The following is an 18458-nucleotide window of genomic DNA, read 5'->3' on the forward strand; positions in this document are numbered from 1 at the left end:
CAGTTGAAAGTCTATCTGAAGGATAGTGTGGTTGTGAAAGCTAAATGTTCAATTACAGTTGACCATGGTAGGTGACTCACACACTATAGTAATGCCAGACCTGTAGCTCAGATCCTAGCCTACTACAGATGAACACAAAACACATATACTCCCACTCAACTGACCAGTACAGTGACCTTGTATCACCAGTCTCAATGCGGGTCCTGATCGCACACCTGACCCACATGGAACTTAGCTGGGGGACTTGGAGTCTAGTTTAATCTCGCTCGCATAGTGAATTACATCAAACTAGCATGAAAAGTACAAAAATCTTGTGAGTATATACTGTATATATAAAGGTATTAACGATATAGCTGATAATGTTTAAAATCAAATAACAGTAAATAAACAGAGTTTAGAACAGGAACCAAGGACTATAGTAATAGCTTCTTAGACAACTACTTCACTAATTTTTAAGGTAGCAAATACACCAAAGTTGTCTTTAATATAATCCAAGATTACCAGGCAGACACTACAGGAAAAGCTGTGGATATTGTTTAATACAAATATTAGAGGAGCCTCAGTTTTAAGAACTAGAAACTAGACAGTTTCTTGCAAAGAGATCTGTTTAAGTGTAGTGCCCTTTCTAAAGCAATTTTCAATTGAGACGTCTGAGATTGAATAATTTTGATTTGAAGAGAGTTCCAATGTCTTAGAGAAGGTACTGTACTACTCTCCGCATATACAGTCTTCAGCTGAGTATAATTATCCAGTGCAGCTGTACCATTCTCACGTCCAATTCCACTCTGCTTGTAACCTCCAAACGGAATCTCAAGAGTGACCACACTGAAGTTGTTTATTCACACCGTCCCTGCTTGTAACTTATGGACCACTCGTATTGCACTCTGCAAATCTCTGAAAAAGAAATGAGGGGTAGCCCATTCCACTCTTTTTCATGCACAGTATGTAGCAGACAGCTATCAAACTGAATGTGTGCATGACATCAGAATAAGTTCAAGGCATCAGAGGTCCAAAATTATGACACAGGTCTGCCTGCCTACTTGCTGAGAGTGCCACTGCTGGATGAAGACATCGAGCATGAGCTATGACTCGCTCATCTCTATAGCATCAGATGTGAAATTCAAAGGCTGAGAGTTTTGGTTCAACTGGTGTCTAGTTGGCCATTTTGGCTCTGTATTTGCCATCACTTTCATATGTACTAAATGCACTTGACACAACCTGTTTGAAAAACACTGCAGTTGTGAAAGCTAAATGTTCAAACTGAACATTTTATACATACTATACCTTAAAAAATCCACAGTAGAAATATTTATATCCACAGCAGAAAACCTATTTGTATATACAATGAGCACACTAATCCTTCAATAAAGGCCCACAGTCCACATCACCACTCTCCACATAGACAGTCTTCAGCTGAGTATAATTATCCAGTGCAGCTGTACCATTCTCACGTCCAATTCCACTCTGCTTATAACCTCCAAACGGAATCTCAAGAGGGACCACATTGAAGTTGTTTATCCACACCGTTCCTGCTTGTAACTTATGGACCACTCGTATTGCTCTTTGCAAGTCTCTGAAAAACAAATGAGGGGTAGTTACGTCATAACGATTGGCATCTATGGCATCATGAAAACACATAGGAAGGCAACAGCAATTGCAGATGATACCACATTAAAAATGAGATTACTGTAAATATATTTTTTAATGTTCTTTATCATTCTGTTATTAATTATGGATTAAATGTTAAACAATTAATTTACTGAAACCACCTATTCAATAGGTGGTGGAAATTTGTGTGGAACCCATTTTCCAATTATATTTTGGTATTGCTTTTCCTTTCCCACTTGTGCATTGAAATCCCACAACAGAATCTCATACATACATACATACATACATACATACATACATACATACATTATCATTATAGACTGTCATGCCTTTCAGCGTTCAGTCTGCAAGCCTCTGTGAATTTACTAAACGTCGCCACAATCCTCGATCTGCAACTAGTGTTGTGGCCTCATTTAGTTCTATACCTCTTATCTTTAAATCGTTAGAAACTGAATCTAACCACCGTCGTCTTGGTCTACCTCTACTTCTCTTACACTCCATAGCAGAGTCCATTATTCTCCTAGGTAACCTATCCTTCTCCATTCGCCTCACATGACCCCACCACCGAAGCCGGTTTATGTGTACAGCTTCATCCATCGAGTTCATTCCTAAATTAGCCTTTATCTCCTCATTCTGAGTACCCTCCTGCCATTGTTCCCACCTGTTTGTACCAGCAATCATTCTTGCTACTTTCATGTCTGTTACTTCTAACTTATGAATAAGATATCCTGAGTCCACCCAGATTTCGCTCCCGTAAAGCAAAGTTGGTTTGAAAACAGACCGATGTAAAGATAGTTTCGTCTGGGAGCTGACTTCCTTCTTACAGAATACTGTTGATCACAATTGCTTGCTCACTGCATTAGCTTTATTACACCTTGATTCAATCTCACTTACTATATTACCATTCTGGGAGAATACACAACCTAAATATTTGAAATTATCGACCTGTTCTAGCTTTGTATCACCAATCTGACATTCAATTCTGTTGAATTTCTTACCTACTGACATCCGTTTAGTCTTTGAGAGGCTAATTTTCATACCATACTCATTACACCTATTTTCAAGTTCCAAGATATTAGACTGCAGGTTTTCCGCACAATCTGCCATTAAGATCAAGTCGTCAGCATAGGCCAGACTGCTTACTACATTTCCACCTAACTGAATCCCTCCCTGCCATTTTATACCTTTCAGCAGATGATCCATGTAAACTACGAACAGCAAAGGTGAAAGATTACAGCCTTGTCTAACCCCTGTAAGTATCCTGAACCAAGAACTCATTCTACCATCAATTATTACTGAAGCCCAATTGTCAACATAAATGCCTTTGATTGCTTTTAATAATCTACCTTTAATACCATAGTCCCCCAATATAGCGAACATCTTTTCCCTCGGTACCCTGTCATATGCTATCTCTAGATCTACGAAACAAACACAACTGCCTATTCCTCTCGTAGCGTTTTTCAATTACCTGGCGCATACTGAAAATCTGATCCTGACAGCCTCTCTGTGATCTGAAACCACACTGGTTTTCATCCAACTTCCTCTCAATGACTGATCGCACCCTACCTTCCAAGATGCCAGTGAATACTTCTGGTATACTAATCAGTGAGATACCTCGATAGTTGTTGCAATCCTTCCTGTTCCCTAGCTTATAGATAAGTGCAATTACTGCTCTTGTCCAATCTGAAGGTATCTTACCAACACTCCATGCTAATCTTACTACTCTATGAAGCCATTTCATCCCTGCCTTCCCATTATACTTCACCATTTCAGGTTGAATTTCATCTATTCCTGCTGCTTTATGACAATGGAGTTTATTTACCATCCTTTCCACTTCCTCAAGCGTAATTTCACCAACACCATTTTCCTCCTCCCCATGAGCTTGGCTGTTCGCAACACCACCAGGATGATTTCCTTTTACATTGAGAATATGTTCAAAATATTCCCTCCACCTCTCCAGTGATTGCCTGGGATCTATTATGAGTTCACCTGAATTACTCAAAACACTGTTCATTTCCTTTTTCCCTCCCTTCCTAAGATTCTTTATTACAGTCCAGAAAGGTTTCCCTGCTGCTTGACCTAACCTTTCCAGGTTATTACCAAAATGTTCCCACGACTTCTTTTTGGATTCAACAACTATTTGTTTCGCTCTGTTTCTTTCATCTACATACAAATCCCTGTCTGCCTCGGCCCTTGTTTGGAGCCATTTCTGACAAACCTTCTTTTAACATTTACAAGCTGCTCTCACTTCATCATTCCACCACAATGTTTGCCTTTTCCCATCTTTACACACAGTTGTTCCTAGGCATTCTCTTGCTGTTTCTACTACAGCATCCCTGTATGCCACCCATTCACTTTCTATATCCTGGACCTGCTTACTGTCTACTGTTCGAAACTTCTCACTGATCATATCCATGTACTTCTGTCTAATTTCCTCGTCCTGAAGATTTTCTACCCTTATTCGTTTGCAGACAGATTTCACTTTCTCTACCGTAGGCCTAGAGATACTTAGTTCACTACAGATCAGATAGTCGTCTGTATCATCGAAAAATCCCCGGAAAACTCATACATTCCTAACAGATTTCCTGAATTCGAAGTCGGTTAAGATATAGTCTATTATGGATCTGGTACCCCTAGCCTCCCATGTGTAGCGGTGAATAGCCTTATGCTTGAAGAATGTATTCGTAACTGCTAAACCCATACTAGCACAGAAGTCCAGCAAAAGCTTCCCATTCCCATTAGCTTCCATATTTTCCCCACATTTACCAATCACCCTTTCATATCCTTCAGTTCTATTCCCAACTCTCGCATTGAAATCGCCCATTAGCACTATTCTATCCTTGCTGTTGACCCTGACCACGTTGTCACCCAATGCTTCATAAAACTTGTCAACTTCATCCTCATCTGCACGCTCACATGGTGAATACACGGAGACACATCTAGTCCTGATTCCTCCTCCAACTGACAAATCTACCCACATCATTCACTCATTTACGTGCCTAACAGAAACTATGTTGTGTGCAATGGTATTCCTGATAAAGAGCCTTACCCCAGACTCTGCCCTTCCCTTCCTAACACCCGTGAAATACACTTGATACTCTCCTATATCTTCCTCGTTATCTCCCCTTTCCCGAATATCACATCCAGATGCATCCTCTTTGCTGACTCAGCCAGTTCTACTTTCTTTCTTCCATAAGCCCCGTTAATATTGATAGCTCCCCTTCGAATTCCATTTCGTTCGCCAAGTTGTTTCCAAGGAGTCCCTCGCCTGTCAAATGGGAGTGGGACTCCGTTACTCCCATAGGTGCGAGGCTTGCTTAAAATGTTCTGAGCTCGGTCGATTCATGAAGCAGGATGTTACCCTACTTGCACATAGTCCAAGTGAGGATCTCTCCTCTTAACGGGTTATGGATCACCGGTGAATTGTATAGTCCTAGCCGCCTGAGCACAAGGAGGGCCATGACTCAGAATATGTCCGAGATGCCCACTCCCATTCCATAGCAACTGGTATCCCGACTATCAGGACCACTTACTAGGCCACTCAGCCGTTGCCCATGGTTCACGAACTAGGACGTGACTACAGTAACCCACACCATGAACCATACAGAATCTCAATATTGTTTTTATTTATTTTATTTATTGTCTGTTTTAAGTTATCCAAAATATTTTTCACTTCTTTCCTTCTTTGTTAGAAAAGTTTTCTCATTTATGGGGGCATGGGCATTTATGATATTATAAATTTTATTTGTTGTTTTTAAAGTTAAAATTGCACTTCTTGGTGAGATGGCTTGAAAGTCCATGATAGAGTCTATGATGTTAATATTTACTATAAACCCTGTTCCAAATTGCGGGCATTGTTTCATAATCTTTTGTCCAGGCTTCCCGTTGTAAATTCTGTATCTTTGAGGTTCAAACGGTTCTTCCATTGTATTTCTCATCTTTTGGAGACCCCCTATCAAAATTGACTTGAATAGGTGGTTTCAATAAATTAATTGTTTAACATTTAATATGGTAATTGAATTTCAATACGGTCAAAATAAAAATAATCACTGTAATTAATTCTGAAACAAAAAATTAAATCTTCATATAATTTTCGGTTCGCACCTCCCCGTGGTTCGTGTGAATAGCCTCTGGGAAACTGGAGATTTCCAAAAAGTGAACTAAATCAGAATTCCTCTGCAGTTAACAACCATAGTTGTAAACTGGAGATTGCTGCAATCAAGGCTAACTACCTTCAAAAGTTACTAAAGCTGGCATTGAAAAATGCCCTTTGAAGTTCATAATAACTAATAAGTTAGTTGAATACTGGAAAAACAAAGTGTAAATAGAGTAGTTGTAAATATATTGTAGTGATTTCAGACTCGGATAAATAAAAACCTTCGAAAGTCAATTATGGAAAGGTCTTCTGTCCAGCAAGAAAGCAGAAGAAGGCTACAGCGGATTCGATGGGTAGCAATCTCAAAGACAGCAACGAACCGGAGCATTTGCAATCGCCCAAAATATACATCAGAAGACAAGAAATGGATCAAGCGTAACAAAAATCAACTACATTGCGACACACAATATTAATTCTCTATTGAAAACAGGAAAACTTAAAAGTTTTATTGATGAATTAAATAAACAAAAAATTTTGATAGCGGGGGGGGGGCTCCAAAAGATGAGAAATACAACGGAAGAACCTCTTGAACCTCAAGGATACAGAATTTACAACGGGAAGCCTGGACAAAAGATTATGAAACAATGCCTGCAATTTGGAACAGGGTTTATAGTAAATATTAACATCATAGACTCTATCATGGATTTTCAAGCCATCTCAACAAGAATTGCAACTTTAACTTTAAAAACAACAAATAAAAATTATAATATCATAAATGCCCATGCCCTCATAAATGAGAAAACTTTTCTAACAAAGACCAGGAGAGAAGTGGAAAACTTTTGGGATAACCTAGAACAGACAATGAATCAAATGAATAAAAACAATATTAAGATTTTATTATGGGATTTCAATGCCCAAGTGGGAAAGGAAAAACAATACCGAGAAATAATTGGAAAATGGGTTCCACACAAATTTACAAATAAGAATGGTCAAAGATTCATTGAATTATGCAGAGAACATAATCTCATTTCCAAATCCACATACTGCAAAATGAGACCGAACAAACTTAAAACTTGGAAACACCCTGGCTGGAGAAAAGGAGAATTGCAGTTGGATTATGTGTGTATGGACAAATCTTTTCATAGAGAAATTTACAATGTTAAAGTGCTGAGAGGAATAGACACCAGTTCAGGCAACTACATACCGGTAGTCAAAATCAAAATTAAATTCACACCATTAAAGAAGAAGATATCAAAATAGAGGAAAAAGGAATTACGATCCACACCAATTAATCAGAAATGACAAATATCAAGAAGTCACACAGACCATAAAATTAACAGATGATTTAGAAGAACTTAACCGTATACCAATTCTCAAACAACAGGCTGAAAATTTAGCCACAAGGCATGCTTGGTGGACAACCAGAATGTGACAAATGTCACGAAGAAAGACACCAGGCATGGTTAAAATTTCAAACTCACGAAACAGAAGAAGATGCCATCTACCTCAAAAATATTAGGAAAAAATTCACCCAAACTATTAGAAAAATTAAGAGACATTTTCAGAAAGATATAATCACCTCAAAAAAAATAAATACCATAAAACCAATTCTAGAGATTACTATAAAATCTTTGGTAGACAAAGAAATTCAACCCCCCTACATTAATGTTGAAAAGTGAAGAGGAAAAATGGCACACAGTAATAAGGAAAATGCCAAAATTATGGCAAAAGCATTTAATAAACTTTTGAACTGTGAAGAGCCCGAATAACTTTTAAAAATTAACACAGACACCAGAGTAAACACCAAACTTGAATACCTAAACCCCTCAACATTCCAATGGGTGGAAACAGCAGTCGAGGAGATGAAAAACTACAAGGCATATGGAGAAGATAAAGTTTTTGTAGAAATGTGAAAATATGCCCGTGACACAGTTCGAATCTCCCTTCACGTGGTTCTATCAAAAATATGGACAACAGAACATTTTCCCGCCACTGGACAACAGCTATCATCCACCCGCTTCACAAATAAGGAGATAAGAGCAATCCAAGATAACTACAGAGGTATCTCTTGGACTGTACATAGAAAATATTTGCTACAATCCTGTATGGCAGAATTAAAGAACAACTAGAGCAAGAATTAGGTGAATACAAAGGAGGTTTCAGACCTTGGAGAAGCTGTGCAGAACCAATCACCCTGTTAAAGTTAGTTCTGGCATATTACAGAAAAAACAAACCTCTCGCAATCTTCACCTGAAAATAATCAAACTAATTGAACTCACTTTAACCAACACACAATCAAAAGTCAAGTTCAGAGGGGAATTTTCTAAGCCATTCCTCATAAAAACTAGTTTAAGACAGGGAGATTGTTTCACCCATTCAACTGTGCTTTGAAATATATAACGAAGGAATGGTATAAGGATAACCCAAAAAACATCAAAATTGAAAAATCAAAAGACAACATAACCTTAAATTGTCTTGATTTGCTGATGACCTTGCTCTCATATCTCTTAATGTTCAGGAAATTCAACAACAAATTACCACCATAGGAAATAGGGTCACAAAGAAAATCAAAGTAGGAGAACAGGAAATCATATGAATATAAATTTTACTCATGTTGTGCAACTTTCAATACATTAAATTTAAGTCAAAGTTATTTCTAGACAGTTGAAGATGGCCTAAAATGGCCAGTACTGTTGTTCTAATATTATGTTTTTCATCATCATCATCCTACCAAGTATTGGACCATGTGTCTCATTATGGTCTTGCATTTTTCTTTTTGCAAGACTTGAAAGCAATCAAATGTCCTTCCGATGGGTTGCTAGCTTGAAGGAAGTAAGACCATTGGTGGGGCTGCCACCTCTCAGCTAATGGACTTGCTGAAATTACAGCATTTCCTCCGTAATTGATGTAACGGTTACACCGCTGTGACTCGGTCGACAGGGCCCCGTCTGTGGGAACAGGTTGGTTCATCCCGGGAAGGTGAGGTTGGCATTTGGACAGGAGAGGTTATGTCATCATCATCATCATCATCATCATCATCATCATCCTTCCAAGTATTGGACCATGTGGCACATTATGGTCTTGCATTTTCTTTCCATCGCTTCATTGATATAATGTCCGCCTCCGTAGCGTAACGGTTAGTGTTATTAGCTGCCGTCCTCGGGCCGGGTTCGATTCCCGGTACTGCCAGAAATTTAAGAATGGCAGGAGGGCTGGTATGTGGTTCAAATGGTACACGCAGCTCACCTCCAATGGGGGTGTGCCTGTAAAGAGCTGCACCACCTCGGGATGAGGACACGAGTTTGTCCGACTCGTTGGCTGAATGGTCAGCGTACTGGCCTTCGGTTCAGAAGGTCCTGGGTTCGATTCCCAGCTGGGTCGGGGATTTTAACCTTCATTGGTTAATTCCAATGGCCCGGGGGGCTGGATGTTTGTATTGTCCCCAACATCCCTGCAACTCACACACCGCACATAACACTATCCTACACCACAATAACACGCAGTTACCTACACATGGCAGATGCCGCCCACCCTCATCGGAGGGTCTGCCTACAAGGGCTGCACTCGGCTAGAAATAGCCATACGAAATTAAAAAATTGATATGATGTTTTTACAACTCTGAATTGTAAATAGACTTGTATGTATTGACTAGGTGGAACCAGTATACTAGTTTGATACTTTACTAGCAGTTTGCTTACATATAGCATAGCTTCCAAACAACTTTGATGATGATGATGATGATGATGATCCAGATGCAGCCAGGTCTGGGCAAAATTTGCTCTTTTCTATCTTAATCTTTCCATTACCACTCATCCACATATGTTCTAGATCATGCCCTGTTGCTTTACACAGTAACTGTTCTTAAATACAGTAGGTCCATCTATTTTAACCTGGGTCTTCCTCAAACTATTGTTACTTCTATTTGGTAAATGCATAGTACCTGTATTTCATTCTTCCGTTTAACATTGTGACAAAGGCTGAGAGTGCAGAGGATCGGCAGAAGCTACAATGCTGGCGAGAGCTGCCAATCCCAACAAATTAGCGACAATGTGGGTGGGCCAGCAGCAAGCAAAATAACAGCACTGGCAAATTGTTGAGGATCACAATAAAGAAGCTCCTAAAAGAAGCTCGAAGCTGATTAGTGATGAAGAATGTATCCAGAATGATCTCAGGATCTAGAAGTGGAAACCACAAATATCTTCCGTAGGCCTATACAAAGAGTGAACCCAGCAAGACCAGGTCGGTCTGGAGTCAGTCTTGAATGAGTCAGTGTTGCATCAATCACAAATCCCAATGGACGCCACAACTAGCCCTGCATCATGAGGCCGGAAAACCATGTCTTCAGATACCCGTAACGCTGTCAATGCTATTCCTCATCAGACCTTGTGTAACAGGCCGCATGTGAGCGGAAACCAGCTCTACACGTAGCCCGTCACACTCTCTTCTCCAGCCAAGACGGCAACCATACTCAGCTCATTTCACTGTCACATTGATAGCGTACTTCTTCTCATCTCCTCTCTCTCCTCATGCAGACGTACATCATCGCTTCCTTGGGATAGGTCTGGCCTATCCCTCCCTCTGACAATTTACGTCATACACTCCACCATCTCGCGTGAAGCCATCACAATCTCATTATCAGTTACTATATTCTACATAGACTTCCACTACACACATACAAACAGTTCATCATTCAAATCTCTACTCTGTTCACTCTTTCTTATTATCTGTTACTCTCATCACTATATTCTACATAGACTTGCACTACACATATACAAACAGTTCATCATTCAAATCTCTACTCTGTTCACTCTTTCTTATTATCTGTTACTCTCATCACTATATTCTACATAGACTTGCACTACACACGTACAAACAGTTCATCATTCACATCTCTACTCTGTTCACTTTCTTTTCATAGTTCTTCACACACTGCCTTTCTCTTCATTTTTAAACCATTACTTTTATCACATTACTACTTATTCACAATATTCTACATAAACGTACACTGCACACATACAAACAGTTCAACATTCAAATCTCTTCTCTGTTCATTTTTTCTTTCTGTAGCTCTTCCCACACTGTCCCTCTCTTCATTTTTACACTATTGCCTTTATCATATTACAACTTACTACAAACTTTTGTTCTTACATTCTACATCAGTTATATAATTTTTCAGTACTCAATCAATTTTACCTATCAACTCCCTTGTCTCCTTCATTTACTCCCTCAATTTCTTTATCAATCTTGCTCTAACCACATTTAAAAATTTTGAAATATTTGTTCCTCTCACCCACTCTACACAACCATGATGTCATCTTATAAACTTTATCTAACTTCTCCACTTCCTTCTTATTAAGCAATTTCCTTTTCACCTCATCCAAAGCTTTGCAGTGGTTGAATATATGTAAATCTGATCACCCCTCCCCACACAATACACACCTATTCTCCTTTCCTACCCACCCCCAATTTCTTGGTACACCTAACACCCACCAATACAAGCCTCCCTTTGCTCTTCTCCCCTCAAAATCTGTTTTTGGGTTAGTTACTTCAATCAATTTATTTAACACTGATAGAGAGTCAATTCCTACATTCCATTATTAAACTCTGCCTCTCCATATCTAATATTCTCACCTTTATCTTTTTCCATATCCATTTTTTCCTCTCCCCCCCAAACCTAGTTTTGCAACCTTTCCTTACACTTATTCACCCAATATCCTTCATTCTCCACACTTTTTTGAAATCTAGAAGCTTCCTGTAATCATTTCCCTCCCTTCCCTTCCACCAATCTTATCCTATACTTTATCACCCTCTTTACCATTTCAATCTCCATAGACTCTTTGCAAACTAATCTAGCCCCCGCATAGTCCCATCATGATCTTGCTGAACTTCGCCACTACTTGGTTTAATTCTACCCTATCCTCTTCCAATCCCCATACTTCCACCCCAAATACCATTTTACTCTTAACCAGTGATTTAAACATCAGTTTCTGGATTTTGTATTTTATATCTGGGAATTTTTTTTATATATCTGGGAATTTGTCTCCCACAAGTCCAACCCCTCGTCTACGTCGTGGGAGATGGGCAACGTCATCAAGTAGGGAATAGCCTGTGGGGGTGAAGTACAGTGGGGACTGTGTGGGCCCCGAGATCGTTACGGTAGCTGTGAAGGCCCTACAGGAATCCTGAAAACGATGGCGGCTAAACGGGGCTCTGATGAAGTCACGACAGGCCTAGCAAGCTGGTGATGGATATTAACTCGCTTTCAAGGAAACAAGGAATGATAAGCCGGACAGATGTAACAGACGACAACCCTGGCGAGGAACAGGATTACTAATTGGCACAATGAATATACAAACATTGACCGGAAAAGTAGAAGAGGTTGTAGACATAATGGAAAGAAGAAAACTGGTTGTACTAGGGCTGGCAGAGACTAAGTGGAGGGGTGAGGGTAGGAGAGAGCTGCAGAATGTTTTTTTCTTGTACTGGATAGGAAATGATGAGGGAAAGCGAAATGGAGTAGGAGTGGTAGTAAGAAATGGATTGAAAGAGGAAGTAAAAGGGATAAGTGACTGGTTGATTAAAGTCAAAATAACAGTCAAAGGAAAAACCTGGAAAATTGTACAAGTGTATGCTCCACAAGCAGTATGCATGCAACAAGATAAAGATGACTTTGAGGAAGAACTGGAGAGACAATTGAATGAACAAAATAACGTGGTAATGGGGGCTTGAATGCCCATGTAGGCATGGAAAAGAAGGGTTATGAGAACGTGCTTGGAGCGGAAGGATGGGGAAATAGGAATAAGGAGAAAGACTACTGGATTTGTGCAAAAGAAATAGGTTGGTGGTCGGGAACTTGTGGTTCAAAAGGAGAGAAACCCATAAGATAACGTGGTATAGCAGTGACTGGTCTACGAAATCCATTGTAGATTATATGATCTACGACTGGGAAATGAAGAAAAATGTTATAGATGTAAGGGTAATACCATCAGAGGCCCTAGATAGTGACCACAGACTACTGGTAATGAAACTGAGAACAATGACAGAAAGGAAAAGAACAGAGAAGCAAGAAAGACACACAAAAATATGGAAACTGAAGGAAAAGGAAACCAAGGAAGAATACCAGTAAAAAATAAGATTGAACGTACCAATGGATGATACAAAAACAGGAGAGGAGGAATGGGAAAGGTTCAAGAGGACACTAGTAAAAACTGCAGAGGAAGTTTGTGGGACAACTAGTGCCAGGAAAAGATGCAAGGAGACCCCAAGGTGGAACGACAGAGCCAAAGCGGCAATTAGGGAGAAGAATAAAGCTTTCAGAGTGTGGTTTCAACAGAGGACAATGGAGTCAACACAAGAATATAAGACGGAAGAAGCTAAAAAGGCTGTAACAGAGGACAAGAAAAAATGGATGGAAAAGTGGACAAACATGATGGAAGAGGATAGCAAAGGAAAGAAAAAGTACTGTATGCAATGGTCTAGAGTAAGAGGAAAGGCATGAGGGAAGATGTTATAAAGATAGACAAATATGGAAATGAAGTACAGGAAATGGAGAAACTTAAAGGAATGTGGAAGAAGTATTTTGAAGATTGAATTTTGAGTAAAGTAGAACCAGGGAAGAAGACATATGGAAGAAGAAAAATACTTAACATGGGCAGAAGTGGAGCTAGCACTGGACAAGATGAAAGGAGGGAAAGCCCCAGGGTTAGATGAGATGAATATTGAGATGGTGAAGGCAGCAGGAGAGGTATGGTGTGTTAAAAGTAGTATGAAAAGAAAGGAAGGACCCTAAAGATTGGAAGAAGGGGGTAATCATACCCATTTTCAAGAAGGAGAATAGAGAAATCGGGGAGTCACATTGATATGCCACTGTGCAAAGGTGTTTGAGAACATTCTGGAGAATAGAATCAGAAAGAGGGTGGAAGAAAAGTTAAGAGAAGAGCAGTATGGTTTCAGATCAGGAAGCTCCACAGTAGTCCTCATATTCACAGTAAGGCAACTACAAGAGCGTCATTATGAATGGGGTAAGGATCTTGTGATGATCTTCGTGGACTTTGAGAAAGCTTATGACCATGTGTGTAGAAACAAGGTATGGGAAGCCTTACAGAGAAAAGGTGTCGAGGAACAGACCATAGAAAGAGTGAATGAAGGAGATGTACAATGGGAGTGTCAGTTGTGTGAAAATAAGAGGAGAGAGAACAGGCTGGTTTGAGCAAAAAGGTAGATTAAAGGAAATGCTCAGTCACCTTTGTTCTTCGTAGTAACAATGGACAAGATAATGGCAAAAGTCACAAGGAAAATTGGAGAAGGAAAAATGAAAGTGATGATGTTTGCAGATGACCTGTTAGTCTGGGGAGAAAAGGAAGAGGATATCCAGGAACAGTTAGATGCTTGGGTAGATGAGGTGGAACAATATGGAATGAAATTTAATGCCTAAAAGAGCGAGATAGTGATCACAACTAGAAAGAAGGAGAGACTTATGAGAGGGATAATGCTTGGGGCGCAACAGCTTAGGAAGGTAGAGAGTTTCAAGTACTTAGGAAGTATCATAGAGGAAAGTGGAAATAATGATAAGTAAATAATTGAGCGTGGAAGACAAGCAGGAGCATTCCTGAAAAGTGTCAGAAGCCTGGTTTAGAGCAAGGACGTCCCTCAGAGAAGCAAAAGGGTGATATAGAAGATGTACTATATACCTATTCTGATGTATGCAGCTGAGACTTGGGTAATGAGGCAGAGAGCCGTGAATAGAATACAGGCAAGTGAAATGAAATTTCTGAGAAGCAGGATAGGAGTCACAAGATGAGGCAAGATGAGAAATGAGAAGGTTCGAGATATAGTAAAAGAAGAGCCACTACAGAATAGGATAGAGGCATCTAGACTTAGATGGTATGGACACATGAAGAGAATGACAGAGGAAAGAATACTGAGGAGGATGCACGAAATGGAGATAACTGGTAAACGACCAAGAGGAAGACCAAGAGACAGGTGAATAAAAGGAGTGGAAGAGTGTATACAGAGAAGAGGAGAGGACTGGGCAAGAGTGACTAGGGAGAAGTGGTGGGAAGGCAAGAGGAGATGGAGAGGCTTATGTTCCAAGCAGACCCGGCCAACAGCTGGAAACTGCACATGATGATGATGATCTAGGAATTTATTTTCTAATACTCTTACTGGTGTGAGCACTCCTCTTCCCTCTAATTTGGACCTTCTACACTGTTCTTTCCATGACCCCTTATTAATTATTACTCCCATATATTCAATTTTTTCTACTGGTATAATTTCCTCTTGATCTACCTTCCAGACTTTCTTTTCCTTCCTATCTCTCCTTTTCCTACATATCATTATGTGTGCCTTTCTCACGTTTACTCTAAGAGACCATCTTCTGGTATAATCTATCACCTCATCTAACCCTCTTTGCAAATCCCTTGCCGTCAATGCCAGAATCAATAAATCGTCTGCAAATACCAAACCCGGCACCTCCCTCTTCCCTATCCATGGACAATGCCATCTCTCTCCTCCATGGCTCTCCAATATATAATTTATAAATAATATAAATAATATCAGGGATAGCTTACATCCTTGTTTCACACCTATCTTAGACTCAATAAAATCACTCAACCCTCCTCCCTGTAATTTGATTATCACAAATACCTTCTCATACATTATTGCAATTGCCCCTCTCATTTTCTTCGATAACCCTGTCTCTCTTAATCTCGTGAATAGCACCTCCCTACTCACTGTATCAAAAGCTTTTTCTAAATCAACCGCCGCTACGCATAATTTGAGCCCTGCTCTCCTCACATATTTTGTAATCAAAGTGTCCAGTATCCACACATTATCGACCGTATTTCTTCCTTTCCTACATCCATTCTGAAACTCTGATATACTCCCATACTGCTCCGCCCAATTCTTTATCCTATTAGTCAAGATTCCCTGTGTACACCTTTGACAAGGCGTCTAAGAGTGTTATCCCTCTATAATTATTCGGATTGCTTCTAACCCCTCTATTTTTATAAACTGGGCATAATACCCCCTTTCTCCATTCACTCGTATATTTAGCAGTTTCAAACAACCTGTTAAAGAATTTTACCATCCCTCTCAACATCGCTTCATTGGCACCTACTTCCCTCCACACACTGTTAGTAATGCCATTCACACCCCCCGCTGCCTTGGGTCTTGCATTTCTTAATACCCTAATTACTTCCTGCCCTGTTATCTCCTCATCTAATATCTGGTTTCCTACTTCTAATTCTCTTCCTATATATGTTTTTCCAATTTCTCTATACCAGTTATCTTCCCCTCCTAAAAACCTCTTAAAATATTCCACCCAATCTTTCTCCCTTATGGTTGTCCCCTTCTCCATTGGTCTTGCTCTCCTTATCTTATTTATAGACTCCCAGATCTTCTCTATTCTATTTTCCCTACAGTATCCAGTTCTTTCTGGTTCCACCTCCTTCCACCCTCTTTTTTCTTTCATTCAATACACCTTTGTATTCTCTTCTTAATTTACAATATTCCTCTCTCTTCCCTTGTTCCCCTACCTTCCTATACTCCGCTAGGGCTCTCATTACAACCTCTCTTTTCCTACTACAGTTTTCACCAAACCACCCAGTCTCTCTATTCTTTTTTCCATCTTCTCTTAAATTTCCTCCCCACACTCCGCACTGGGAGTTCTATTAACTCTAACACCCCATCTATGTTATTTCCTTCCAACATTTTTCAATTCCCACCCTTAATATTTCTCCCCTCTCTCTAAGATCCAACCTCATATCATTCCAAACATACTTCCACCCCTCAGCCTTATACTCTTTCTTTTTCTCACATCTCCCTTCTCTTCCTCTACTTCACTTCTCAATTTTATCTTTATTGGCATGTGTTCTGTAACCCCACACCCTAACACTTCAAAACGAATCTCCCCCCTTAAAGCTATCTCTGAACTTATTCCTATATCCACTACGCCCCCCCCCCCCCCCCATTCATTGTAATATATGTCAATTCCCCATTACAATCTCCCTTCATCCACATGTTTAAAATATATAAATCTTCTAGTGCACATAACTCCAGCAGCCTTTCCCCACAACAATTGAAACCTTTATCTTTACTCCTCCTTCGACACCCTCTAACCTCCATATCATTTCTCCCATAATCCGGTACTCTATTGCTAACTCTTGCATTCCAATCACCCATTAAAATCATCCCGTCTTCTTCATAGAACCCTTTAATCATGTTTATTTTCTCAATGAATTTCTAAATAAATATTTATTTGCATATACTGAGTCTTCTGGATAACTGTATAGGAGGGCCAGACAAATTGCCTCATGATCCCCTCTTCCCATATTTATTCTAAACCATACTACCCCGTCTACTTCACACTAGATTCTCTCCACTCTCCCGGCTACCTCATTTCTTATTAAAACTAGTATTCCCCCTGGATTCCTCCCCATCTTCCCTATTTTTTTCTTATCACATTTACTACTCTATATCTGTCCAATTCAATTTCTACACCTAGCCCTAACCAAGACTCCACTAGGGCAATTATTTCAAAAATTTTTACTAATTCCACTATTTCTCTGTTCATCAAATTCCCCATTAACCCCTCAATGTTCAGCATCGCTATCGACATATATAGTTATTTATTTTCTCCCCCCACCCCTCTCTGCTTATGTGTTTCTCCACTCCTTGCCTTGCTTCTCGTAATTCTCTCTTATGAGCCTTCCTCGGCCCTCTCATCTTCCTTGTCTTTATTGCCCCCTCCCTCCTTTCCCTTCTCCGAGCCGAAATCCTTTCTACCCCCCATAAATCTTTCAGACTTATCGATCTTCCCTTATTCAATGCCTGTCTTCTCTCCACACTCCTATCTGTTTTCCCCTACATCGGGGAGGCTGGATCACTTCCCTGTCTAATTATGTCTCTTCCCTTCCCTTCACCTCCTGTTCTCTCCTCACTCAGGACCGCTAGTGTCTTTTCTCATTTCATTTACAACTGTGCTGCTTTGACTCACCAAAGTGTCTGTATTCACCAACAGCTGACTGCTGACACTGCCGTCTCTTCTGTCTCCATTATCTCCACTGATGACGTTTTGTGCTCGGTCACTGCAACTCCCTTCCTTCCCGCCCCTTTCCAGCTTCAGCAGTTTCTCCGGGGTCCAAGTTTGCGACCATTTCCTGTCTGCTGTAACCAAACACTTCCCTACTCTTTTCGCTCGCATGCCCTGTGCTCTCGCCTTCGACATACGTCGCTTTAAAAATTCCATCTGCTTCCTCTCATCCTTGTCTATCTCTGACTTCAAATATATGTTTGAGCCTTTCAGATTCACTGCATTTCTTAATAATATGTCCGCTATCAGGATTGAAATTAATCTCATTTTCACCGACTTATTTCCATTATTTCTTCCTACTCTTTACAAATCATCAATGTCTACTTCCGAGAAGTTATTTTCATCTTATCAGCAATTATATCTACCACTTTCAGCACCAACTCCACTTTTGATTTTTTTTTTATCCTCTAGTACTCCATACACAAAAACATTCTTCCTTGTTGACTCCTGCATTGCCAGCCTTGTTCCTTTCTTCATTTCTACCAATTCCTCTTCCAATGCACCCCCCTTTTCTCTTAAACTACCCACTTCCTCTTCTAAGTCAGCTATCTTATCGTTTACCCCACCAATTTCTTCTTTTATAAAAAATTTGAGATCCTTCATTTCTCTTTGTGTGGATCGTGTTCCTGCAGCATTTCTTTAATCTCTTCTCCCTTACTAGCT

At 39.9% G+C, this 18458-nt stretch overlaps 1 protein-coding gene across 1 annotated transcript in view; it reads right to left on the reverse strand.

Moving 5' to 3' along the window:
• Positions 1–465: 465 nt before the first annotated feature.
• Positions 466–18458, reverse strand: part of LOC136857994 (4-trimethylaminobutyraldehyde dehydrogenase) — a 168016-nt gene continuing 150023 nt past the window's right edge. The window contains exon 10 of the mRNA XM_067137164.2: positions 466–1573. Coding sequence (XP_066993265.1) covers positions 1354–1573 — 220 coding nt within the window. The 3' untranslated portion in view covers positions 466–1353. The remainder of the gene's footprint in view (positions 1574–18458) is intronic.

This window comes from Anabrus simplex, chromosome 1 (genome assembly GCF_040414725.1).
Source record: "Anabrus simplex isolate iqAnaSimp1 chromosome 1, ASM4041472v1, whole genome shotgun sequence".
Classification (NCBI taxonomy): Eukaryota; Metazoa; Arthropoda; class Insecta; order Orthoptera; family Tettigoniidae; genus Anabrus; species Anabrus simplex.